The sequence below is a fragment of the Ptychodera flava genome, chromosome 6 (genome assembly GCF_041260155.1).
Source record: "Ptychodera flava strain L36383 chromosome 6, AS_Pfla_20210202, whole genome shotgun sequence".
Taxonomy (NCBI): Eukaryota; Metazoa; Hemichordata; class Enteropneusta; family Ptychoderidae; genus Ptychodera; species Ptychodera flava.
In genome coordinates, this window is record NC_091933.1 from 17,260,025 (window position 1) to 17,287,983 (window position 27,959).

The following is a 27,959-nucleotide window of genomic DNA, read 5'->3' on the forward strand; positions in this document are numbered from 1 at the left end:
AGGTGAACAAGGACCACTTTGAAACAGAACAGACTCTCTGTTTATTTTGACCACAAAAACTATGTGGTCACATATCTTTATTTCTAACAAAATATGTGGAAAAATACATCATGATATACAAATGGCAGTATGGAAGCTGAAACTGAATCAGCCACGGAGAGAATCATCAAACATCTTGGTTGAGACACAACTGTCTGGATAGACCTTGTTGATGAAAGGATATTGGCAGCAATGTCAAGGTGTTTATTGATACAATTGTCGTGTCACTTTCATAGCTTCATGCAAAGTCATACAGGTAACGAACCACATCGAAATTAACAGTTCTACAGAAAAGAAAAACAAGAGACACCAAAAAAAATCATACTTTGTGTTGATGACACTGAAAGTGACTTGAGTGGCTATAAATCTTAAAATAAAATCAATCTTGTTTGAAGAACAGAATTTTGATTAATCTCATTGAAAGAAAAGAAATTTCATCAAAATGTTTTACAGTTTGTCATCTCTCTTAAAAACAGCTTATAATTACTTAATCGTTGGACAAGACGTCCTGTGTAGGAAAAACGTTAAAAATGATAAATTTGGCAATAAAACAAACACACACTTCATGAGCGCCTAAGATGTTGATATTAGAAGTTTTAACTTCAAAAGTGTAAATTCACAAGTAGTGTTTGTGGTCCACCACATTATGCAAATTAGTACATTGTGACATCACAGTGTACAAAATCCTCCATTATTAATCCAAATGCTTACAGATGAGCTGCGGAGATGCAAAATCAAGCTTGATGAGGAAGCACATGAAAATCACAAAGTTTAACATTGGTACATATTTCTATGTATCAAGGGTAACTATAATGGCACTTGAAGGTATTTTATTTTTAGGATAGATGGTTTACATGGTACTTTAAACTACATGTTTACTTATTGTCAAAAATGCTCTGACTGAATGGAAACATTGTACTGGGCAGTGAGAGGTGAGTACATTGTGCAGGTAGCATCAGAAGTTTCACATTCTTTACTTTTCAGCCGCTCTGGGCAAACTTCTATATGCTACCAACATTTTCCAAACTTAGTCAAAACACAGACATGCACAGAAAATGTTTGCATGACACCAGGATGTCTTTTATATGCCTATTTTTCTTCTACTTCAACATGAATGCATTTGAACACTGAACAGGAAATGGTCGCATCAGGCGATTCAAGCAACCCGCACACTTGAAGACTGCAGACCCTCCCCGATACAAGTGCCTCTGTGGCAATGCATTTGGATGAAAGAGCGACAAACACTGAACTATTGTTGTAAGGTTTGTGTTCACTTTTCAAAAAAGTGTTAAAACAGCCCTTGGGCTGATGCTATGCACAAAAAAAATCTGATTGCAACTGCGGACATAACCTTTGTCTCTTGGTTTGGACAGCAGGTCATTTAGGACCACCATGGCTGAGTGAAAGCTGTAAATTCACACACTGTTCTCCCATAAAACTGTCCTTACCCATGTCACAGGTGATTGCTTCAACAACTGTTCTGAATCTGATAAATCTAAAAGGCTTTTTGATGCTAGGGGACTTTAGAAAAAATTAACTCTTCGGGGGTTCTACACTAAAAATGTTATAAGGACGGTCCACCCCAATCGACCAACATTTCTCTTCCATACCTTTCCAACTGACCAGCTGGGTTGTGGTAGGATGAGTGCCTGGTGGGTGAGTGTCTATAGGGATAACTGTTGTTGCTCACTAGAAATGTTCTAGACTAGGACAGTTCACAGGGAAAATCCGTTCAAAAACCTTTGATTTTAAAACACATTTCAAATTTGATAAACAAGGATGAATAAAGTGGTTTTGTAATGTAGTTTGGCAGTCTTCTGCTAATTCTTTCTTATACAAGAGTACAATGGTACTCTTGACCAGTCTGCTGTCATGACAAATCTATTGATCTGAGTCTGAGGAAAAGTACTATAGTTTGAGACCTTTGTCCTCTGCACCGGGTCATACCAGCTTGACCTTCTCAAATGAGAGATGCATACACTTCAAATATCTCACAGTGGAATGTGAACAATATTTCAAACATACCGTACAAATCTGCAATTTTTCTGAATTTCAATGTGCAATCCAAGTGAAATTTTTACAATTGCCTCTCTATCTAATTATGATAACCAACCAGATTTCACAATACTTTGGCTGTTCTGACACAGACTACCTCTGCTTGGTGTGTGGCAAATTCAGTCTACAGTAGCAACACGAAATTTCACACAAAATTAGCCATTTTACAAAACCCTTTGGCACCCTCAAGCAGCTAGCCGAACAATTTTCTGGGGTGATTAAAAATTTCATGCACTGCAAAATGCTTTGAAAAGCATGCATGCTGAAGAATGGAGCTAAAGTGTTCTAGCAAAAGTGGTACAAGCAAGAATACTAAAAGCATTCATCACTTGCATAGCCAGACTGTAATAAACCTGTGTAGTTCACACTTTTCATCACCAGATTTTGGTCTATCTCTATTGTTTGCTATAGGAAGGTTTGACGTGTACACTGAGAAATGGATGTGAGAGGGTTGAGACCAAAAGCATGAAAATGGTCTTAAATTTCACAATGTGAAAAAATTTTTTTCTGCAAAGTAAAATTTGGGGGAATACATCCTTGACCCAATCAAAGAATTCAAAATGATACACTGATCCATAATTGTTAGACTGGTCTTACCTTGCTATGGAACGTATGAAGTCAAGAGACACCGTACATTTGTATTTAGCACCATCTAACTGATCATCATGGCCGACCTGAGTCAGCAGATGTAAAGTCACCAAACTTGAAATCTGAAAGGCAAAAAAAGTTCAATGAGAGACAAGTCAATTTTTGCCCGTAACTCTTTGGGCTGTTTCTTTAAAAGCTGTGAGCTTTACAAGATAACCAATCTTGAAGACTGCACATAATTACTCTTAAATTCTTAAAAATAGCTCTGAAAAGCTGAGATTTTCCATACATTTAGTTCACTGAAGCGACAGAGATAAGGCATCACTAGGGTATTCAGCAGCAAAGGGAGAATACTAATAATGATGGAGGTCAACATCAAAATGGTTGACCTAGAAATGAATTGCTGTACTATGGAATATGTTTGATTTCAATTCCTTTCCAATCAATATTTTATGAACAGTAATATCATACAAGCTGACAATGATGGAAATCATATGGTAGAAAGACTACGCATGTGAGTCACAACATATAAAGGGCTGATACATAGGCAACAAGTCATTGCTGATGATACAGTCCCACTGGATTATGGTGTTTGAATTACGATGATTGAAACACTGATCAATGCAAGACAAAGATGATGGAAAGCTGTAGCAGAGCTGAGACAAGTCCCTGCTTTCGAGAGATTGCTGTTGTAATACAGTGTGGCATTACAGCAAGCGATATATATTTGGTAAAAAGACCCTTTATTCTTCTTGTATCAACCCTACACCTACGTTCTCATTTACAGTGCCACGTGACAGTCTTGTTGGAATATTTAAGAACAGTATTCATTTCCATGTTAGTTTCTCAACTATACTGAAACAATACATCCACAAACCAATGCGTGTCACATACCTGTGTATGTAGTGTAAACATTTGGCACCTTCAAAAATTCAATGCTTCCATCGTCTTTTTTTTGAAAATTTGGTTTTTTCACTGGAAATCATAAACGGGCTGCACAAACCCAAATTCATTAGAATATGCCACTGCTATTGTAACATTAATATTAGGCACTGAAAAGAACGGAAAAAACTGCAAGATACAAAATGTGAAATATATCCTACAGAGAGTGGCCACATGACTCACCTGTGCAAAGATGTTGGCTGTGGGGGCAACCCTTGAGTCAACCACGCTGTAGAATATTGCCATCAGTCGATCTAAAGGAAATGGTCTTGGACCCAGCAACTGATAACTTATCTGGTGCAAGAGAAAAAAAAAGCAGAAGAGATGTGGTAATGGGACAAATTTTCAGCAAAAATAGCAGTCTTAAGTTAAGTATCTATCACCTTGTAACAATATCACTTTTGTGAGAACTCCTGGACGACCATTGCCTATTTCGATGAAAAATACATTAACCATGATTTCACTTTTTGAAATGCCCAATTTCAAATATCATATATTGGTAAATCTCCAGCTCTACTTTCACCATACACAAATATCAACACTGACCCATGGTTTTGATTACATACTTTTCCATTACATAACTCCTTCATGATTCTACACCTTGATATAAACTACCGGTAAGTTAAGTTGTGCACCATATCCCACTGTTAGAAATATAAGAAATATCTCTTCTAATATAAATGGTCACTGGTTGATATAGAACACTTTCACACAAGAGATTATTAAAATGTAGTTTTTTTAATTGACAAGGGTGATCATTCTGAAAGTTTTTGGCTGGAGCCTGGAAACAGTGAAACCACTGAACAACTCAGTCAAAGTTTGGTGATACTGAAATAGGGTGAGGTACAGCAGAAATCAGTCCATCACTGAAGCCATTACAGAGTTTGGGAGCCAAACGCAGAGCATGAACCCAGAAAATTCAAACGACGTTCACAGACATCCCTTCATAGGGTGCAATCAATCACCTGAGATGCATGTCCTTCTAAAGTTTTAAACAAAACAAGTCCAAATGACTTTATCATCCATCACGATTACTGAAACTTATGACTTTCAATAGGAACTCATAAGCTTCCCAAGCGTCCAGTGACCTCTGCTGACCCCGGGTTACTGTTCACTGAAGTCATCCAAAGTGGGTTCATTTCATGGGTATCCATGCATGAGTGCAAGAACACAGCCACATGAAACCCAAGACAATGTCAAGAAGGAAAATGTTTCGCCTTTTATTGGTAAGAAATCATCAGTTTGCTCAGGGACGTTGATATCAGATTTCCTGCAAGGTACAGTAAAACACTCTTGGTTGTCCACATGGAACGTCAACAATGACAAGTCAAAACACTGGAAAGCCAAATATCTAGCATGGAAGGCATTTTGAATGAATAATTCTAGTTTTCTAAAACTGACTGAGCATCAAGGATGGTCATTGGCACATACTGTAGCCTTGGATGGCCACAATTGAAAAACAGCCACGTAACAGTATAAACAATCAGAATCACCAACCCTTAGTGCAAAGTAGTTCCAAGATTTGTTTGATAATATTTTAACAACCAACGTTAATTTAAATGAGGAGTAATTGCTAATATTATATCTGACATATTGTCTTTGAATGTTTAAAGTGAGCCGGGAATTTACCCTGTACTATTCATCAGCTGCACTCTCTACATTCAAGGAGGGGACAGAGAAAAAATCTGTACCAGTAAGACACTCTATACCATGTATAGTTGCAAACAGGGTATTGTGTACCCTGACGAGGTTAAAGTAGCAATTTCTTGACAGTGATTTACACAGTGAAAATAGCACACATCAATTCAATCACTATGGAAACAGTGTAATATTCAACCTACAGACGTGACTTGATTGAAAACGTACAACTGGTGATGAGAAGTAGGATACTGAATGCTTCAGAAATGCTCAAAATGTACATTCAGACATAGCCTTCATGCTTGCTTTTGATACGATGGGGAAAGAAGACAGGACGCAAATTTCAGCAAAAGAAATCCATTTATTCAATTAGTGACCTTGCCTCTAGGAATGTTCTTTCCGGTTTATCTTAGAATTTTAATTATAGAGTTCTAAAAGTGTCTCATCCTGCCTCAGTTCCATCCTGTCATGGACTGATGAACACAAACACTGGTGGACCTACTTTAAATGGGGTAGGTCATAAACAGTAGAAAATGTCAATTAATTGGTTGAGGGCTCCCTTCATCAGCTGTACAAATAACTGTTGGTTCATATTTGCAGGTATGTCGATATGACACATGTTGACAGTAGAAATATATACTGTACTTTAATATCAGAGTTTCATGTCATTGATAGTTATTGTTTTTTAAAGGAAAAAGCTATTTTTTGTTCCTCAGTAGTGATAGAACTATGTCCTTTGGCATGGGTTTGACAGTTTTGTATCATTTTAGCTTAACATTTGGGAACTTATGATAGATGGACCATTTTCTCACTTTGCAGCATACCCTGGCATTATTACTCTGCACAGCTTATACCATGTCACAGCCTCTCTCTCAAGTGCAAACGTGAGTTTAATGACCTTAGCTTCACGGCAACACTAACTGGCTTACAACCTTCAACTCCAATTGCTTCAATGGTGATTGCATTGAAATTTCAAGAAGAAATTTACAACATGGAGTTTAAAAACCATGGAGACCAACGAAACATGCAAAATGGCTACAAGCCACAAACATGGAAGGCATTCCTTAAACCATAGACCCTGGAGGGGGCAGATCGTCCATGTAGCCGACATGAACACGAAGTGTCTGTTACCGGCTATCAAATACTAGGAAAAATAGTCAAGAATGGGCTACAAAATCACTATCAGTTTTAAGTTGCAGGTAGAATAAGTCTGTGCCTTTGTATAAAATACTATAAAAATAGTAGAAAGTGAACAACCAGCTGAAAGTTAGTTGAGGAGACCTTAACCGCATATCATTTGCATCTCATTGTCGGCTACATGGACTGTAGACCCTGGAGGGTCTATGCTTTAAACTCTACTTACAAAACTGGTTCTCAATATACACATAAGCTGAATACATAAAACAGACAAAGACCAATTTTGTGTGTTTAATCATTGACAAGAAATGTTCACACATGGGAAATTGCATGGTATAAGCTGGCATATATCCCATAATACATTTTTAGAATCTACAATGAGGTATTTAAACAAGGAATATTATAAGTTAGAATATTAGACGATTGAAATTCAACTCAGACTTATCTTTCCGATACCCTGTACCAGCCACTCATACTATTTAGGAATACTGGAATGCTGATATGAAATCTCTGTGTGTTGGATTTCACGTGGATTACTGTTAGTTATATTGAAATCCTACATCAATACTACATATTTAGGTTTTGCAGTTCAACAAACCCTGTAATATTCTTTTGTGTTTTTCTTTGGTAGCTCTTCTTTACCATTTTTAGATCACTGCAATTATGTTGACTTGATGTCAGAATTTTTTGTTATTAACTTCCAAATTTTATTTTAGCTCTCCAACTGTTTAAGTGTAATTAAAAAATGTTATGGAAATATTTAATGAAAATACTGGCTGAGAATATGAGAGAATTTCTCAAAATGATGAAATGTTGTCAATTTATCAGCTGCCACGTGAATCCATGCAAAAAATTCTTTCGTATCTAGGTTTAAACTTTCAAATACAGTTGAATACCCAGCATTATAAAACCTCACACATTCTACAGTAATCACGATTGACTGAGACTTAGTCACATGGCACGAAGCAAAAGGTATAACCACAAAGTGACAGTGGACTAATGCACATCTAACTTCACATAGAACAACCGTCATTCACTGGTTACACAATTTGTTGTGATTGTCACGACTTGAGAAAGGTATGGCGAGTTAACTGCAGCCAAATCAGACCACATTTCTGTACAAGTGGACAATAAATGCAGAAGGACCACCCACAAACAAAACAATACAATCTCTCATTTTAGAAGTGACATGACTTTCAAGTTCACGTATGGCAACCAGGAAATGGAGTTGCTTGTGTTGGTAACACTCATTTTTGCTAGACAAACATTAGACGCAGACATTTTTGTTCGGTTTAATTATTCACATATCACAGCTAGCACTGGGGTACAATTACGATTCATTACCTACTCAAATTCTGATGATCATGATGGCAATATTGCTGAAGTCTTGCATTATCAATGTTTGACATCTTGAGCATCATCCCCTGGGCAGGCTGCAGGAAACAAACTAAACTCTTGCCGGACCTTACTGTCATGTGTTGTCATTCTAAATATTCACCCAGATCACACCAACCTTTTCCGTCTTTTTCAGTTTGCTTTTCTTGATCTTCCCATGATGCTTTGAGAAGAACCTCTTATCCGACTTGGCCGGGTTGTAGGACGCCAGATACGCTGCAATCAGCAGGTACTTGGAATAGTACGGAAGTTCCACATTGGCCCTGGCTGTTAATTGACTTGGCAGCGTTCCGGACACACTTCCGTCAGATGCCTCCTGTTGGAACTTCTCCCATTGTGCACTGGAATGTGGAAGTCATTTTCAGGTATCCTTAATCCATAACACCGAGAGCAACAACTTTTTGCAAGATACTGATCTCTAGTTTTTTTATTTGCATTCTTTCATTGTTTCACACCTACCCTAAACACATTTCAAACAGGTATACTGGTAATCATGAAAATATACATGTAGAATATATAAATGTAAAGGTAGGATATCTGTTTATTCTTCACTGTTGAATGTGCAAGAAAAAATTTAAGTACTAGTATTAAATTAAAAAGGAAATGATGCTCATTATTATCTTTTTTAGAGCCAGTTGATCAGACATCATCAAAAAAAATTACAGAAAAAATTAAAAAATAGCGTCAATGACACTGTAGCTCCCATCCTGGACTATTTAGTGTTTGTTCTCTGGTCAAATATTTGAACATGTGTGAAAGGGATAAAGTGCATGAAGTGAAGATACTTAAATGTAATGTACTGGAGACAGTGAAATATGTTTAATGTATTTATTCAGAATATAAAATGGAAAAAATACAGAATTAGATATATCAAATACTGTGATACAACCATTAACTCAACAAGTCATTTACAATGACATAGTCCCCACTTGTAATAGGAGTATTAGTCTTGATGGGGCAGGAAAATGTGGTCATTAAGAAGTATCACTGGAGTGTATATGTTGAGATCTATGGGCACATAGGTCTATGTCATTGTTCCCAATTTGAAACACATGAGGCATGTCTAAGTTATGGTTCTAAATCTGGAAAAAAGATCAGACCTCTAGCAGTATTGGCCAGCCAAGAAATACATATGCGCATTATAAATGAGGTGCAAGATGTGACATCTTAAGGTCTAATATCCCGGCAAAATTGGAGGGTATAGAACTTGTGGTTACTGAGATATGCATATATATGTATAATCAAGGTCAAAGGTCATCGAGGTCACATGGCATTTTGAAAAAAAAATTATATTGCTAATTAGTCCCTATATGCATAAAAATCAGATCTCTAGCTCTATTCGCTTGCCCAGAATTAGATGTGTACATAATTAATGAGGTAAAGCGTGTGTTGTCATAAGGTCTCCCATCCTACTAAATACAAAGGACATAGCACTTGTGGTTACTTATTTATTGACATAAACATATATTTCAGGTAAAAGGACATCGAGGTCACGTGACATTTGGTCAAAAAATTTCTCTCCTATAGTTATCCCTATATATCAGAAATCAGACATCCAGCTCTATTGGCTTGCTCAGAATGAGATATGTGCATAATTATTGAGGTACAGTATGTGGTGTCATAAGGTGTCCAATCATACCAAATATGAAGGGTGTAGCACTTGTGGTTACTGAGTTATGGACAAATATGTATATTTGAGGTCAAAGGTCACCGAGGTCATGTGACATTTTTAAAAAAAATTGTATGCTAAGTTATCCCTATATACCAAAAATCAGACCTCTCGCTCTATTGGCTCGCTCAAAATTAGATATGTGCATTATTAATGAGGTACAATATGTGGCGTCATAAGGTGTCCCATCATACCATACATGAAGGGTGTAGCACTTGTGGTTACTGAGTTATAGACAAATATGTATATTTGAGGTCAAAGGTCACCGAGGTCACGTGACATTTTGTCAAAAAAATTGTATTGCTAAGTTATCCCTATATACCAAAAATCAGACCTCTAGCTCTATTGGCTCGCTCAAAATTAGATATGTGCATAATTAATGAGGTACAATATGCGGCGTCATAAGGTGTCCCATCATACCATATATGAAGGGTGGTAGCACTTGTGGTTACTGAGTTATGGACAAATATGTATATTTGAGATCAAAGGTCATCAAGGTCACATGACATTTTGTCAAAATATCCGAGATATCTGCGTGAACGGATGGACTCACGGATGGACGAACAGACGGACATGACCCAATCTATAAGCCCACTGGACTTCATCTGTGGGGACTAAAAATTGTGTCACTGCATCCTTTTTGCAATATGAATACGATGAGAAACTAAATTTTTATTTTTCGTGGCCTTATACATGGGAGTCTATGGAGATCTGCCTTATACATGGGAGTCTATGGACGTGTAAACTAAAAATATGCAAATTTCACCACGATTTGCCCAAATTTGGGAAAGGTCACTCCTATACACTTCCATACCAAGTTTCAAATCAATCGGACTTGTGGTTTCAGAGAAGAAGATTTTTTGACCAAAAATGGGAGAAAATTACAAAAAATTCATGAAAAATAGCAAGTCCAAGATACTGACCCAAGATGTGCACAATCATTTCACGTCAGCCCAAAGTACTTACATGCTAATTTTTCATGTAATCTGCTCAGTGGTTATTGAGTTTTTTCAATTTTGACTGGTTTTACATTTTTTCACTTAATTTGCATATTTTTGGCAATGACAACTTCATTTGAACAAAATCTCATCTACAGCCCATCATCCATGTACACACCAAATATCAAGATGAAATGTGCAGCGGTTTTGGGTTTTTGATGTTGACGGACAGACATACAGACACACAGACATACAGACATACAGACACACAGACATACAGACATACAGACATACATACATACAGACATTTCCCTAGCCTATAAGAATAGCTTCCATTGCCATATATACATATGGCTATGGGAGCTAAAAATGGTAAAATGTTGCATTAAAATTTTTGTGCCAAAAATACAGCACTCAAAGGGTTAAGGATAATGATAACCAGAAAGTACCTTTACAAGGGTTTAGATATGATGATATGATTTTTTCAACATGATGTATGTGAAATAGGTATCTGTGTAGTACAGTCCCACTCTGTGAACCCAAACATGCTTTTTCTTCTTTGCAAGCTATTGCAAAAGCTTGAAACAAAATATGCAGAGCCTTTTGTTTCATGAAATAAATATTATGTTTCAGATTAAGTGACTTTCTTAGCTTCTCTGTTTTATTCAATAATGGCCATACATGTTAGCTCATAGACTACAGGGAGAATTTACCGTGCAGAACATGTGAAACATTTATCTGGGGACAGACTACAAAGATTATGAACCACCCATGGAGGAGAAGAAAGTAAACAACTTTACATTGGCAGAACATCAACACTAGCTGTGTACACGGCAGTTACAGACAAGAGCTACAACTATTACACTGAAAGTTCACTGCGTTTCTGAATATGAAACCTAAGGTTGCTGGGTTTCGAATTTCACAGTGTTGATTTTCAGAAAACATCTGCTTTTTTCAGATCGAACCTGAAACCTGGTACTTGACAGGGGAGCCTTATCCTGAGTAGTCAAACAATCCAGATAAGGACCTCGATAAGGGTTCTCCACAACACCTCAAATTGGCTACTTCCATGAACACAAATAATCAGCTGTAATAACCTGAAGGTAGGTTAGGGCCGTCGATAATAAAAGCTGACGCACGACAAACGTAATTCTTTCTTTTAGGGGGAGGGGTCAAAGCTCATTTCGTTTTGTGTGCGTCAAAATCGCATAGGATTTTCGTCTATTGTTTTCGAAGTGCGACTTTGCAGCGAGAACGCAATACTACCTTCGCGTTCCTCGAGAACAGAATGACCACAAAAATACGGAGACAGAAAAGACAAAAAAGACATAAATATAAAATAAAACTTGTATGCTTTTTCAACGTGAAACATGTACATGAAACATTTTCCTACGTGCGAAATACATTAAAATGTTCTGTGTCTTAAAAAGTGATACGCGTAAAGTGCACTTCCGGTATTTTACATGGGCGTGCGGATAGGAGAGGTGCGAGTGGGTTTGTCAGAAACGGCATCATAATACGAAATCGATTTCGCATAAGAACTTTCGTTTTGAGGGGGAGGGAAGGGGATTCAAGTAAAACGAAGGAATTACGTTTCTTGTGCGTTAGCTTTTATTATCGACGGCCCCTTATTAAACCTTAGAGTGCTGTAATTTTTCCAACCAAAATTTTAGTACAACATTTTACCAAATTTTATGAATTTTTCTGTAATTTTTTTGATAATTTTGGATCAATGGGATATCACATTTCATTGGCTACAGTTTTTTTACCAAAATTTTGGCAAAAAATCTGACAAAAATTGACAGGGGTATATTTTATACAGGAGACAAAAATTGATTGTGGCACCCAAAGAGTTAACCTCGATTGGACAACAGGATTCCATGGTAAAGTCGTTATGGGACTGTTTATGTTTCACCTAAAATGATATCATTAATCCGATGAATAGCCTGGTAAAAGCCTTACCTGGAGACTTCTCTCAAATAAATTGTCTGCAAAGCCTTCTTCAGATGGGGTTCGATATTCCTCCATAATTTGGGGGCGCTCTCTATTGTAGCTTCCCCTTTCATGATGGGTTCTACGTATTTTGGGAAATTCAACTGTGCCTGCGTCCAACAAAGAGTAAAGAGAAACACTTGCAATGTGATGACACAGGTCTCATCTCAACCTGACACATGCTACACTGATGATCTATTTTTTTTGAAAAATAGGATCAGGCAAACCTATATCAAATTACAGTTCTACAGCCATGTACATAAATGAACATTGGATGAAAACAAATTTCTCCATTATATTTTTGCAGTATTCAAGACCAATACGAAGTTACTTTGGAGAACTTTCTCTGACATTTAGGCAACTTTGCAAAATAAGAGATCATCTTGACATGACTATTAAAGAAACACGGAAAAGTGTTATATATTTATCATATTTATCATATTCACATTAAGTTTAATATACAAACATCTAATAAAAATTTGGTTTATAATTCATGGACACACACACACACACCCAACATGGTTGAATGAATCTATTATGCAAAACATAGGAGCATAGAACTAGACACACAGCTACACTACTATCAGGGGAGAAAAAGTCTGCTATTCCTGAAAAAACCAGGGACCACTATCTAGGTGAACCTAGTCATCCTGCATACCAGCTTGGTAGTTCTACATACACACCATTATTCTCTTATATACATTACAAAAGTTAAAAAAAAAAGGTCTGCTGGACAAATGCCAAATCCACACTTGTCTCGGCAAACAAACTACAAGTAGCCTTGCGTTGGACCACTGCTCACACATATACGTGTACCAAAGCACCAACACATACACCTATTTGCACATACACGACGAGATAAAATCTTACGCTCACCAAGTGGCGAATTTCTCTGAGGTCTCTGCAAACCATGTAAAAGACACTCATTAGAAGATTCACATACGACAGGTAGAAGTCTGCTGGGTAGCCTTCCGGACAATCTTGACCTATGACCTCTAGTATCTCTTCTGTGGAGTGAAATGAAATAACACTTGTTGATTCTCAGAAGAGGAGGCAAAATTTGTTTTTACAGTAGAAAGCATCTTAGGGACAGATATTCCGACTATCAAACTTTTACAATACTTTTTTGGTCTACCACTTGCGGGAGCTCATTTGAAGCTAAAAACTTTAAAATTTTATTTCTCCTCTCAGAGTTGACACAGGGAAGGTAACCATTTTGAATTTTAAAATGTCGGTAATTATTAGGTACCGTACTCGTCCGAGTATAAGCCCCTGCTCGTGTATAAGCCCCCTACTGATTTCAGAGGATTTTAGAAAATGCATTACATCCGTGTATAAGCCCCTACCCTAGTGTAACTCAAATACAGAAAGGTTAGGAGAGTATATTTGGTCATTTAACTTGGCAAAATTACTTTTAGATAATAAAGAAACCATTAAATGATGTTAAAACAATGGGAAACTGGAGTTCCCTTGACAGCATCGTAAGGAAAATGACACGTTTCCGAGTACTATCTTGATTCTTTGACCCTACTCACCCCCGTCGCCTAAATAGAATAGTCTCACTCACGTCGGCCATTGTTCATTTTCATGCACAGCCACGATGTTTTCATGCTTGAAACATGCAGTTTCTTTTGTTTGAAGCAATTATCCTTTCATTTGTGAAGACTTTTCCTGGTGACTATTACAATTTTCACTGCTATGTTGTTGTTTTCACAAGATGTAGACAGTTTGATACTGGAATATTGAGTTGCCTTTCCGTGTAAGCAATGCATGCCTGTTCACATTGTACTGTTGATCAGCAGCATACATGACGTCTTTGTTTCAAGTTTGGGGGTTTTTTGACGCTGAATTTCACCAAAATGTCACTTCTGTGTTCAGAGATTGTACAATCAGTTTCTTTGGATGTGTAAGTCGATTTTGAAAGCGATAGAAAGATCGAGTGGTGTTGAAAAAAATCGTGCATAAAATTAGCATAAATTATGCGTCCATGCCAGATAACATGGGGTTGCTCGAGTATAAGCCCCTCCCCTAGTTTTACAGCTGTTTAGTGTTGCCGAACCGGGGGCTTATACTCGGACGAGTACGGTAATTTGTTTGTCTAGTATAAGATTTTGCATGCCAGTGACCCCTGATCTTTTCCTTGCTTTCAAAAGGAAATGGTTTAAAGTCTTTTTTGGCAGAAAGAGTGAGCAAAAGTTGAATTCTTTCAATTTTGAGGCCCATACTACAATTATTCAATGGCACAGAGAATTCAACCATCATCACATGATGTTTATTTAACCGGTCATATACTCTTTATTTTCCCTTACATTGTTCGGTAAAATAAATAAAATGCTCATGTGTATTGTTTTACTGAAAATGGACTATTCGTGACTTATTAATTATGTTTGACAGTTTAATTACCTAGGGGAATAACCTGCTCTTTGGATTTTTTACAATTCTCTTCTGTTTTAACGTGTTGAGGCATGAAAATGACAACTACATGTTTATGGTTTCTGAGTAAAACTTTGGCTTTTTTGAGCAATTTTGTCACACCTTCACTAGACACACTACAAATGCTGATATAAACCCTTACAAATAAGAGTAAAGTAAGGAATTTCACGGGGTATGTTAAAATGTTACAACATCAATAATGCTAGTGAATATATGTTAATCTCCGTGACGGATCAATTTTAGTTATACAAGAGAATCAGACCCGTTCTTGTAAGGGATGAGTTTGTCTCAAAAACATGGAATCTGGAAAGGAAAAACATTGAGTGACAGCAATCCCTTGAATGCATTTGACAGAAATTTAAACATTTGAGAGAAACATAACGTCACTATTGTAGGAGTTTACCGCTTTAATAGCATTATACAATCGTTTGTAAAACAACCACCACTTCACAGAAGGGTAATTACCCAATTTACGACAAACAACTTGGGGAAGTGAAATTAGTGTAAAAAGGGGATTAATTTATTTTGAAGTAGCGACTCACTTCTGCTGTAATCTGGGAAATGTACGATAAACGGTTCCAAGAAGCCAGTTCCTTGACGAAACTTCTCGAACACTATCTCACTGATCAGAATCACACACACATTGCACTGACTGAGTTCCTGTAGTCTCAAGAATGCTGGTAAGATGTTACTTTCCATGTCACGAAGTCTCTCAGCTTTGTCCAAAACCTAGACAAAGAAGACAAAATTTGATTCTGTATAACGTGAGGCGATCAGTCAATAAAGCTGGTGTTCTTTTCATCGATGAAAATTAAAGTCAAAATTCATACAGTTAAAACAGGAAGTTACAGGACCGTGGGCACACAATAGGGATATTACTGATGACAAAGCTGGGCGGGAGTTTTTGAATATTCTCATAGCATCGCTTTTACTGTACAGGGCTCCCGCTACCTATTCGCCAATTCGCCAAATGCGAAAGAAAGTTAAAAATGGCTACAAAAATTCCTGTTTGGCTAATTTAGTGGCTATTGAATTCTTAGGCCTCCTCAACAGAAAACTACACCTAACAATAAAATGTTGTAAGATGTTGAAACAGTTTACCCTCTTTCCTACAAAGTTGCAATGTATTGAAACAGTTTAATCTACTTTCTACAAAGTTCCAAATTACCTGGTACGTAAAACAAACACTGTTGCTGTTCGATACTACAATACATCATGAACGTAAGGTCCATGAATACACTGAGGCTAGTCTCGCATGCCAGACCTCTAACCTGCGACTGCGGTCGGCGCACGAAGTGCGCCACGAGCGACGAAGCCGCGAGCAGCGAGTAACCGCAGGTTACGAGGTCTGGCAAGAACCAACTGCTCAGGAATGTGGTGACGTCAAAAGTGGGCTGTCTTTCCTATGCTAATAAGTGTAACTTTTAACCACTAACGACCACAACTAATTTTCACTGTGTGTGCTCACCATGTTTCGCATTTCCACCCCGAAAAAAACGCCAGTAAAAATCTACGGCGGGCATATAAAGCGAGGCCATTTATCACCAGCTTCTCGGCAGCCGAATGGGGCAAAAAGGCTGAGCTTTGCTGGAACGGAGCAAAAAGAAAACTCCGTAGCAGATGTTGACGATCGACAGTCACAGCAACAAGCAGTCCCACTGTCTTTCTCGAGCGCGAGCATTGATTACAGTCCATTTTTTCCACCCAAACAACCGCACCTACCGACCAAAGAGGTGAGTTCGTATTACCAACATCTTTACATACTATCGGTGGTTGATGATTTGACATTTTGATGGGTGTAAATGGCAATATTGTCCTATCAGATGTGCATACTGTCTTGACTGATGGGACTGCATATAGCACGTGCGCGCGCCTTTTCCCACACGAGACTCCTGTGCTATACACACAACAATCCAAATGATTAATCGTGTCTGAAACTGTACACTGACAAACCGATCGTACTCGATATTCAGCTTAAGCATATCAGCTGGAAATGGGAAGATAAAGTATTTCTACGTGAACGGATTTTTGCTATGAGAACGCTTGAACCAAAAATATGTTGATAGTTATGATAAACTGCCTGCGTGGATGTGTGTATTTGTTTGTTGGTTTGTTTGTTGTGTTTGTTTTGTTTTTTTGGGGGGGATGGGGTGGGTGAGAGGGAATTTCATGACCTAAACAGTAGCCTATAGTGGTTGTTCCCATTACCCAAAATGTAACTGTACAGGTGATACACTTCCCGGTAAGGGGAAAGTTAATAAATGAATAAAACATAATACACTGTTAACTACGTTTTCAATAACATAGTGTGTTTCTATTCATTATTTTATGGTGATACAGGCAAATTATGAGCAGCTACCAGCACTTGAAGCAGCAGCTTTGATTAAGGCATTGCAAACAGACTATAGAGTATCCTGTGAGAACATGGCTCACATCATTCTTGGGTGTTCACAACTTGCCAAAGCAGTCAAAGAACGAATCTTCAAAACAGTTGAAGCTGAATGCACCAAACTATGTGGAACAAAAGACCAATCCATTTTCAGGAAACATGGAAAAGAAGATCTGGAAGATTTTAGTTTCCAGAAATGTAGTGATGAGTTGAAAACTAGAGCGCCTACATTTTATAGTTTTCTCTCCCGCGCTGCTATGTCCCAGAAAAAGACAGAAGAACAATGCTATCCAGCTCTCTGCACAGCAACTTCTATGTCGACAAAATTACAAAATTGCTATCTCCTCCGTGGAAAAGAGGTTGATCGTCTCATTATTCACAGTGAGAAATCAGAAAATTATGATTATCAGAACTATGTTGCCAGAATTTTGAAATATGGACCGAGTTGTTCTGTGTACAGAAGAAATTACTACCGCGGTACAGCGAGTGATCTCCGTGTGTACGGATCATGGAGAATTGTGGGTAGCCTCACTTACTGTGCACCATACAATGTGTGTGAATCTTATGAGAAATCTGTTCTAAATATAGTAGGTTTTCCTACAAGAAAAAGGCAGCTTTCTATTAAAGATACACTGACACTTCAGTTGTTGTTTTCAAATTACAGAAACTTTATTTCCTGGTGCAAAACATCACAATAAAGAATTTGTGTCATGCACAATGTCACAATATTGTTTTCTATGATTAATCAACTTCATCATCAGATTCAAGATACACCTGGTCTATCATTTTGTCTTCAATGCTAGTATCACTATCTGATGTACTATCACTTTTACAATAGGTCTCTGATCCACTACTGTAACTATCATCATCATCATCATCATCATCAGCATCATCTGCTATATTATTTATAAGCTGCAAAATATCATCCACGTCATGAACACCTACAGTTTCTGTTAATGAAGATGATAAGTTGTCACCATTTCGTACACTGCTGATGATTAAGTCAATCATTTTGAGAGAAATACCACTAGTGAAATCAGGGCCAGAATACAAGGGGCGCAGATTTCCTTGTGTATCAGTGGCCCCATGTAACCTTTCATGGCGTAGTTTCAACAGTTTAGATCTCAATTCTTTTACCTGGGCCCTTGACAGATTCGATTTGTTATTCCTGTTGTGCAAAGGATCTTTAGACTGATAACTACAAAGGATACTAGACTCTGCATGACTTACAGGTTTGTCATGGACTTTACAATTATTACATTGACAAACCTTGGTACAAATGTCACAGCACATATGTAGTGCTGCAGGTGGTGTGTCAGCCTCTGTGGAAAAATGAGACAGAAGTATTTTCCTGCGACAAGAGCTGGAGTGGGCATATAGTTTCATTTCTTTACTCACACACTTAGATAATGATTGCTTGTAAACTAACAAAACTGCATTACTCTCTTTTCCATCACGACCAACTCTCCCGCTTTCCTGAAAGTAGTCATCAATTGAGTTTGAAGGGCCATAATGTATTACAGTATATACACTTTTTACATCAACTCCCATTCCAAATGCAACACTAGCAAAGACAACTCTAACAGAACCATCTGCTTTTCTGAAAGATTCTAAAACAGATTCTTTCACTGTTTTAGGGGTTTGAGCATGGAACATTGCAAACAGACGATTTCTGTCATCATTAATCTTTTGATTTTTACTGGTGTCAAATCCATGATCACCCAATTTTTTTCTGAATAGAAAGTAAAGTGCTCTACAGTATCTCAGTGATCTACAAAAGACTAACACACGTTCTGCATTGACACCCTTATCCATCAAGTCCATTATAAGCCAGGAAAAGTTTCTTTCTAAATCGTTGTTCACTTTGATAACACAGTAGCGAATATTGTTCCTGTCTGGTGACAGGCTAACAATTCTGCAGTTTTTCATACAGAGTTCTTCAATGACAGACCTTTGAACTGCAAAACTAGCAGTAGCAGTAAGAGCAACAAGTGGTACTGTACTATTAAGCAGCGACCTCAATTCAGAAAGTCTCCCATACCATTTCCGAAATGCCTTTTTGGTGCCATGAGAGTTCATGCCCCTAAAATTTAAAAAAAAAATCAACAACTGAGAACAGTATCATAGGTAATTACCTTCTTGATTTTACTTTTTTACATCAGTAGTATATAGAAATACATAGAAAAAACCCCGACATGGTGAACAACTCTAACAATTTTGCTAATGCCTGTATAATTAAAATGCAATTCATAATTATTAACATGTACTTCCAATGTCAAAGCACTTTGCCTCAAAAAGAATTAGTTGGAGAACTTAGTATGAAACAACGTAGCACTTGCAACAAACTGCCGATGCTTACTTTTTTCAAAGTCTGGTCTCAAACTCTTATAATCTAATTTCTTATTTATACAGTTATGTGACAGATGAGATATGGCTTTGGTGCAGGGCCATGCATGTTTGTAACGGTGTTTGAAACGGAAGTGTGACTCCAAGGGGGGACCGCTACAATACGATGCAAAGTTTGTTGAACGGAAGTTTTTCCACAATGGGGACCACTAATTATAAAGTGATGTAATGCTTACCATTTGGCAACACAGTGAACTTCATCTACGAATAATCCGCAAATCATATCTCGGTAAGGTTTCGTCTGTAAAAGTTGTCTTGTATCTTTCCTTTCCAGTAATGACTCTGGACTGGCAAAGATGAAGCGACAGTCACCGCTGTTCAACTCTCGTTTCAAGTCCTCCAGCCTGCATTCTCCTAAATATATGGCGTTGATGCCTTTTTCTCTCAGAGATTCCACTTGATCCCTCATCAATGCTACTAAAGGCGAAACAACAATTGCGACTTGCAGGTTACTTTTTCCCTCTACTCCGATTTTGTCTGGTAAATAGTCTGAGCAAAACGGGGCAATCTGGTAAATGAGAGACTTGCCATAACCTGTCGGCAAATTCACGAATACGTCTTGCCCTTCCAGAAAAGCTGTTATTGCTTTCTCCTGCATCGGTTTCAGGCTGTCAATCGACAATTTGTTCAGTCCATACTCGATTGAATTGAGTATATTTTCCATGTTGTCGTTCTGTCTGAGGTCAACGGAGCGGAGGATAGTTTACTTCCGGTGAAACTTTTCTGGATGAATGACATCGTCATTCAGTCGAGTTCAAAAGGCTATTTTTAGACGCCCCGCCTACATACATGAATAATTAATAAATATGCTCTTTCATCTCTCCGATTTTCGAAGCATTCTATTGGACAGTATATATAGCACGCTGGTTCTAGCCAGACCTCGTAACCTGCGGTTACTCGCTGCTCGCGGCTTCGCCGCTCGTGGCGCACTTCGTGCGCCGACCGCAGTCGCAGGTTAGAGGTCTGGCATGCGAGACTACACTGAGGCCTGCTTTGCAGGCCTGCTTGCCTCCCTGAGTCCTGGGTCGTCCTTGAGTCTATCAAAAGTTTTACCTACTTTGCTGTATCAAAATTTGGCCTGCAACTACTCAGTTTGATAGTAAAAACCATAATTTCAAAGGAAACTTTCACAAACGGAGCCATAATACAAAAGAAAAGGAGAAAAACTGAGGTTTTCTGAAAGGTCAAGTCTAGGTCATCTCATCATGTGATGTCATGCATGAAGACCCCCTAATTACACAATTATGGTTCACAAGAAACCACCTAGGGTGGTCCAATAGGTGAAAGGTAATTTTGCTGCCTTTGGCATTCAGCTTGACTGACTCCCATTCGGCCTACTTTCAAACTGCTATAACTTATACAAGAAATTATGTGATTCTGAATGATTTTAATATTTTTGTAGATTCTACCAGTTTAATGATCTAGAAGTGAACATCACCAGACATTTCTTGATGATATAAAAATATCAAATGAAAATATATCTGGGCTAAAATGTTATCATAAATATTAAAACAATGAATGCCCTCAAACAGTGAGTAATTTAAATGAATATATATCATTGTGTCTTGTTTTACAAGAGTTTTGTTTGGCCCAGCCCTTTTTGTCTCAAGAAAAGTACTTATACTCAAGATGCTATTTCAGCCTGCTTGATCACAACTATGACATACAAGTAAAACCAGGCCCTTAAATACCACAATAATCGTATCTACACTGCCATTGTGCTATACCACAAATGCTGTCTTCTGCATGGAAAATTGTTTTACTTGTGTGGCTCAAACATTTAGGTTATGGAAGACTGCATAAATTTGCCACATGAGAAGCCTGTAACTTATGACAAGCTATCATACTGTGAATACTAACTGAATGTGGCAGAAATATTCAACCTGTACCTCTTGTAATATACACTTAATATTGCTACCAGATTTTTAGACTTCAATTGCTACCTAATTTTATTTCTGGTGTTTAAAGTTTACCACCAAAAATGAGAAAGGATTTCTATCCCTGAAATGTCATAAAAACACAGATTATAAATGCAAAAACTAAACATATTTCGTTAATGTAAAAACCATCATGAACATCACACAAAACATCTTGATTTGTAAAATTTGGGACTCCTGAATGACGAGAAAGCTGTTGCCACACTTGAGATCATAAACTGGCTAAAAGTTACTCAAAATGGCTAAAAGATTTTTGATTTGGCTAATGAGTTGGCTAATCATTTTGGTGACTTAGCGGGAGCCCTGCTGTATGATAAATTTGAATAACCACAATGGTCACTTTTGTGATATATGCAAAGAGGGGTCAAATGGTCATAGAGGGAACGCATTTTGAAACATGTGCGTTCTCTGACAAAAAACGGAACGTTTTTCTCAGTTTATTTTCGACTCAAGTTTAGTCACTGTATATTCACAGACATCATATGCAAGATTCAATGACAATGAACACCTGCAGCATGGCAAAATTATGGGATTCTGGGCCCAAATGTTGCACGTCGGATCAGTAGCATGGCTTTTTCACATTTACATAGCTTTACGATAATCCGGCTTTTATATGGGAAGTTCCTGTTTAAGAGGTATGTCCCATGTATAACACTTATTAGTGTTAGGTCAACATTTATCTGCCATTGCAATTACACAGGAAAAGGAGAAATTGGGAAAAAATGCAGTCAAATGTTTCTGTAAGCAAACATAATAACGGAACATCTCACAACGGTTTGTATGCTTAGCTGATACACCCAAATGCCACTGTGCTTAATTAAAACTATTCTAGGAAGTCCACAAGAAGGAAGACACATTGCACAGTGCCATACCGTAGGCTCACTAGTTTGTGAACTCATCTGTACTTTTTTCTTAGTTTACAATAGTCCAAGTGGCAAACATTCGAGCTACTGACCTAAAATTTACTAGTCCTTCAAAAATCAAATTTCCAAATAGAGGCTGGCTGTTGGTTTTTTTTTCAAAGTTGCTTGCTTCATACATAACAAAAACGAAGCATTCAGTGATATAAACAAATCCTGTTGATGACATACCAGTTATCTGGTCCTTCAATGTATTCTTTAAGATTTAGATTCAGAATCAGATAATATTAAAAGATGTTAAAAGAGTGTAATGTGACTTAACCATCAGGGTTGAAAATTCTCAGAAAATAACAACCCAATATTTCGGCAAGCAACTTTGAAAATTTGCCTGCCTGAGCAAAAAAGTACCCAGCCTGACAATTATGTTCCGCATACCATACACCCAGTATACCTAACCTCACCTCTGAGCAAACCAAATGCAAAAATTATTTTTACCTGTCCATGGGGCAGGTAGCTGTAAAATTTCACAAGCCTAGCCAACACTTTACCTGCCTGTGGCAGGTGGGCAAGCAGTTATTTCCTACTCCACTGAGATGCAAAAAAATGACAAATACTTACGATGTAAACAGTCTCTTCTGACAATTGCCTTTCAGCGATCACTTTTTGTAGTAATCGGACAAAGTCGTTCATGGTATCACATCTAGAATAGCATTCATAGCTGTTGTCTGGGCACGGTACAATCTCTGCGACTTGGTTCAGAATGTGTTCATAGAGGAGACGCAGTGTGTAACACTCCACACAGTTTACACTGGCATTTGGAAGCTGAAGACGATAAAAAGACACAAAACTTATAATGTGTATAAATGAGTTTCAAGGAGAATGTCCCTCAGGGACAAATATTCAAACTCTCAAATTTTTCATAATTCATTTCAGGTCTACCACTTGTGGGGCTCACTTTGGAGGTCTTTGAGCAAAGAAGTTTTGTGAAAATTGAAATTTTATTTTTTCTCATAGGGTCTAACACATGGATGGCAGCCATTTTGAATTTCAAATATCGGCAAGTGTCGATAATTTTTTTCTCTAGAACTAAACTTTGCATGTTCACCCCTGATTGTTATGCTTGATTTGGTAACAGAATGGTTGAAAGTTTCCGTGTGGAAAGTTTGAGCACGTTTACGTATTTCACTCTTGAGATGCATACTTAGTTAACAACAAAATTTTAGGACAGCTCTATCATTTCCCTTAGCAAAGTTGGACCCCTATACAGGGAAATGGAATGAAAGACTCATGATTTCAGCTTCAAATGACACAGCTATGACAGTAAGTCAAAAGTAATCTGACTGAAAAATCTGTTGCAGTGTGACAGGGGGAAGGGAAGAGAGCTGACAGCCATCATAACTATGCATACATGACTTGAAAAATGACCATCAAGGTGTGTCGTCTCAGAAGAAAAACCAAAGCATTGGAAAAAAGGAACACTCAATCTCAGACTTTTGGCTCAAGAAGTTCTATTTTGTTTTAAGAAGCACTTTGTAGCTACAGCGTGTTTTCTGAAGATATCAGACACTTATTGAAATTGGTGTCACAATATGGAATATATTATCTGCAGAAGTTGTGTTTCTCTTTGACCATTTCAAAAAGTACTGTCGGTTTTAATTTTGCCTAAAACCTAATGCTTTCATTTTTTGACTTTTAAAACTTGTCTGTTTTTGATTGCTAGTGAGTGTTTGCATGTTTCCTCTCAGTGGCTTGTCTGTACATGGATGTAGTCTCTTAAGGCCAAGAAAAATAAAAAGTTTGTTTCTCATCCTAGACAAATTGCAAAAATGATGCGGTGACGCAGGTTTTATTTTTCTTTCAATTGCTTTTTTACTCTTCAACCAACAAGAACACGCAAAAAACATGAAAACAACATAGGAATGCACACAGAGATAAATGCACAGCAGTGTTGCTTTAGTATTTTTGTATACACTGTAGCAACAATTCTGAGGTTTGACTTTTAGTGCAGCAATGCAAAGTACTTGACATATGTGTACAGATCTGAACGGAATGTTAGTGTCAGTTATTTTGTTTACAGTTCTGTTTTATACAGCACTGTGTTATGCACTATCGTCATGAATTTTTGCTTTTTTTTCATTTTATTTCCTCATGAGCAGAAAAAAGGTTGACATGGTTGGTCTGAATTGACGCGCCCGAGGATGAGAAACAAACTTTTTATATTTCTTGACCTAAACCTCATATATTTGTACGTTTTGAATGCTTTCTTCATATGGTGAAAGCACAGCCTTCAGCTCAACAGTGTGTAATATAGTATACAGAAAATTTGCAATAACAATGGGGATATTGATGCAGTGTACCATTAATTATGAACAAAACCATGTGAAAATGAGGCTTCTGAAGCTAACTTCATCATGAGTATTATGATTCACTCAGTAGCAATGAAAATTACTGTGAATGACATATGTGAACTGACATGAGTCCCGTGTTCTGGGATACGTTGGTGTGGTTTCAGCCGGATAAAACAATTTCCATGTATTATCGTGGCTCATAAAAAGTTATTTCACTGTGCCTCTAAAGGGAAGTGTTGTCCGGTGTGATATCACGTTTCAGGTAAATAAAGTTTTAAATGATATCACGGTTTGCAATAAAAAGAAAAATACTTGGATTGCCCTGGGATTTAAACTTACACGTAGTGTTTTGATGATATCAAAGTTTGCAATAAAAAGAAAAATACTTGGAATGCCCTGGGATTGAAACTTACATGTAGTGTTTGCAGCATGGTGTTAACAACAGCCGACTTGCCCGTTGCCGTGTGACCATAGACAAATAGACACGGACATCCTGTGTGTGTTCGCTGGAAATAACAAGAACTCTTTCAGCAACAATTGAGCGTAATTCAGCAAATACATGTATAAATAGGCACCAAAACTTTCTACTAGTAGGTCTAGGGTTTCTTTAAAATCAACAATTTTTATCACGAAAGCGTCAAGAAACTTCCCTCACATACTGATCTGGGATGCTCAAATGCATGAAATTCAAAGTTGGCGACATCTGATATTATTTTGGCTACTTTTCTTCCTGTCAGTCAAGTTTATTTTTATGATTGAAGTTGATTTATATGATTATGCTTTTGACTGGGGGATAGGCAGTCATCAGTGATTTGATAAATAGTGTGTGATTTATCACCAACAATTATTCTCTGTCGATAAGATGATTTGCATGCTCAAATTTTTGTGAATATCTTTTATTTTTTAAATCATGCTTTTGACACCATGCAGCAATATGGCTCCTACTAATATAAGCCAGAAAATACATTGCTGAAGTGATTGTGCCCATACGCTGAGTTTGAAATTACATTTGACATTTAATCAACATAATAGTTCATCCAAGTCAATGCCAAGGACAACGTTACTCCTTGTACTACAAAAAAAAACCAATACTGTCTAAAAGCAATGATGGTGACCTTTGTTCCACCATAAGATTTTTAAATCTTGAATGCTGTCACTGACGTTCACTGTTGAACTGTCCATACTTAAGCTGTGACACCCCAAAGTATACGATATGGTTCACATTGTATGAATGTATCAAACTGTAGCAGGCCCATTTAATAATAGATGTTTTTTCATACAGTACTACAGTGTACTATAGTCATTTAACTTTGTCGTCAGAGTTTTGCAATTCCAAACTACTGTTAGGAGACAGGTTTTGAGGTGAAACACAGTGTGTTTTTGTTTGTCATGCACGTGTATCAATTATAAACTGCGCCTTAAAGAGTAAAGGGTGAATCCTTATGTGATCTCACAGTAGATATGTTTGATTCTTTTGTAAATACGGTATTTGGTACTTAGCTTAGCGTATTCCTAACGAAATACATGTAATTAGCTTTAAGAAATAACCCATACTTGTTTGGAGCTAAGGATAAATCTATATTTCTATGAACTCCATTGTACTCTGTTTGTTTCACTCTTATTTCTCCCTTTGGAGATCAAACTTTGGTTGAGACAATAATGACATAAGGCCACACCATAGTTATGAAAGGGTTTATACACCATGACAATCACTTTGCTGGAAATCTATGGAGATATACAAGCCTATCTAAGAATGCATAATAATTACTTTGAATACATTTTCAGTATGCCTTTATGGACAGAAACACTTTTGCATTCAATTGACTTACCTCGCCAAACAGAGCTAGTAATGTTGATATTTGTGATTGTCGACACGGTAATGACTTGTACAACTGGCTGACCAGATCGGCATCATAACCATAGTTACTGTAGGCACTGGCAGTATCTGCCTTGGCCATTCTAGAAATACTCTGTGGAAAATAGAAGAGAAAAAACTTGCAAAAGATTACAGGTCTATTTGTCATCATTACTGAACTCGTATGATGCACAATTGAATGCATCGCATAAGTCCTAAACAACGCAAGGGTATTTAAGACTCGTTTGAGCATTCTGATTACTTGAAGATCAGTGAAATAATTAAAAGCTGCTTTACTGGGTGAAAATTATACAAGGTAATAAAAATAACAATATATGTATTTGGACATTTGTTTTAACAAATAACAGCGCATCAAAATTTGATTTGTACATCAATTAATCACACCAATCTATACGTAGCAAAATCCAAGCTGTTTTGCTCAGTGATACTTGATGACTAAACAAAATTGTTAGCACCAGTGGCCAAATATTTCAATTTCCTGTGGGTTTTTTTATGTCTGGCGTATGCTTGGGAAGACCAGGTAACCTAAGTCAAATATTGAACTCTGCATATGTTAATTTTTGGGGCCAGTTCTCTCATTTTTGCTAAAAAAAGGGTTTGTCCCATAGCTATCAAGTTTGATATATCAAACCACCTTCTGAACAAATGACATAATTTCATCGCTGTCATCTGTATCATTACCATCTGATTTTCATCACCATCTGAGTTGGATAAACGCCATAAAAATTAAGATTTCTGATATGAACCCTGAGTGAGACTGTAAATATCTTTAGTAGGCATCTTCAAATTCGAAATCTCCCGCCTTCGCCGAGGATGCAGGAAGTGACAGACACACTTGTTGAGTTGTGTACACTCACACAAGTTCACAAGCCCTCTCTTCGTGTCTAAGTCGTACTACACTACACAACTCACCATAGACCTGGAGAGCGCTCCAGGGTCTATGATGCAATTCACTGCTGGATTTTGCGTGTCTGACAACTCTTCTGGTGTCAGAGATCTTGTGACTATGCAGGTTTCTAAGAGTTGTTTTGTCGGTGTCCGAAACTGCAAATCAATGACATTGTTCAATTTGTTGTAACTTGTATGACAATGCGATGGGTTTGCAGCAGCCTCAATGTTAATTGAAATATGCGAAAACTCACCTGGACGATTTTGTGGCGAGGAAATTTCAAACTTAATTAGAAGTGTTCTTTGTGAATCGATCTGGAGCATTCAGCTCAAAGAACCCTTCAGTCGCCCTGGACCACTGTCGTCAAGAGTCGTGTATGAATGCTCATAATGCTCATGGCCGACCAGGCGCATCAGCTGTGTGAGAGG

General features: G+C 37.5%; 2 protein-coding genes across 2 annotated transcripts; both read right to left on the reverse strand.

Moving 5' to 3' along the window:
• Window positions 1-34: 34 nt before the first annotated feature.
• Window positions 35-27,951, reverse strand: LOC139135015 (origin recognition complex subunit 5-like). The gene is made up of 11 exons (XM_070702176.1): window positions 27,785-27,951; window positions 26,596-26,736; window positions 25,180-25,272; window positions 23,037-23,240; window positions 15,369-15,555; window positions 13,270-13,400; window positions 12,364-12,503; window positions 7,913-8,135; window positions 3,808-3,918; window positions 2,692-2,804; window positions 35-323 (listed from the first exon to the last, which is right to left on the reverse strand). Exons 2-11 carry the CDS (start codon window positions 26,722-26,724, stop codon window positions 278-280), a joined length of 1,377 nt encoding a protein of 458 aa, XP_070558277.1. The 5' UTR covers window positions 26,725-26,736; window positions 27,785-27,951; the 3' UTR covers window positions 35-277.
• LOC139135014 (ATP-dependent DNA helicase RecQ-like) lies at window positions 17,825-20,406 on the reverse strand. The gene is made up of 2 exons (XM_070702175.1): window positions 19,798-20,406; window positions 17,825-19,298 (listed from the first exon to the last, which is right to left on the reverse strand). Exons 1-2 carry the CDS (start codon window positions 20,283-20,285, stop codon window positions 17,957-17,959), a joined length of 1,830 nt encoding a protein of 609 aa, XP_070558276.1. The 5' UTR covers window positions 20,286-20,406; the 3' UTR covers window positions 17,825-17,956.
• Window positions 27,952-27,959: the final 8 nt, after the last annotated feature.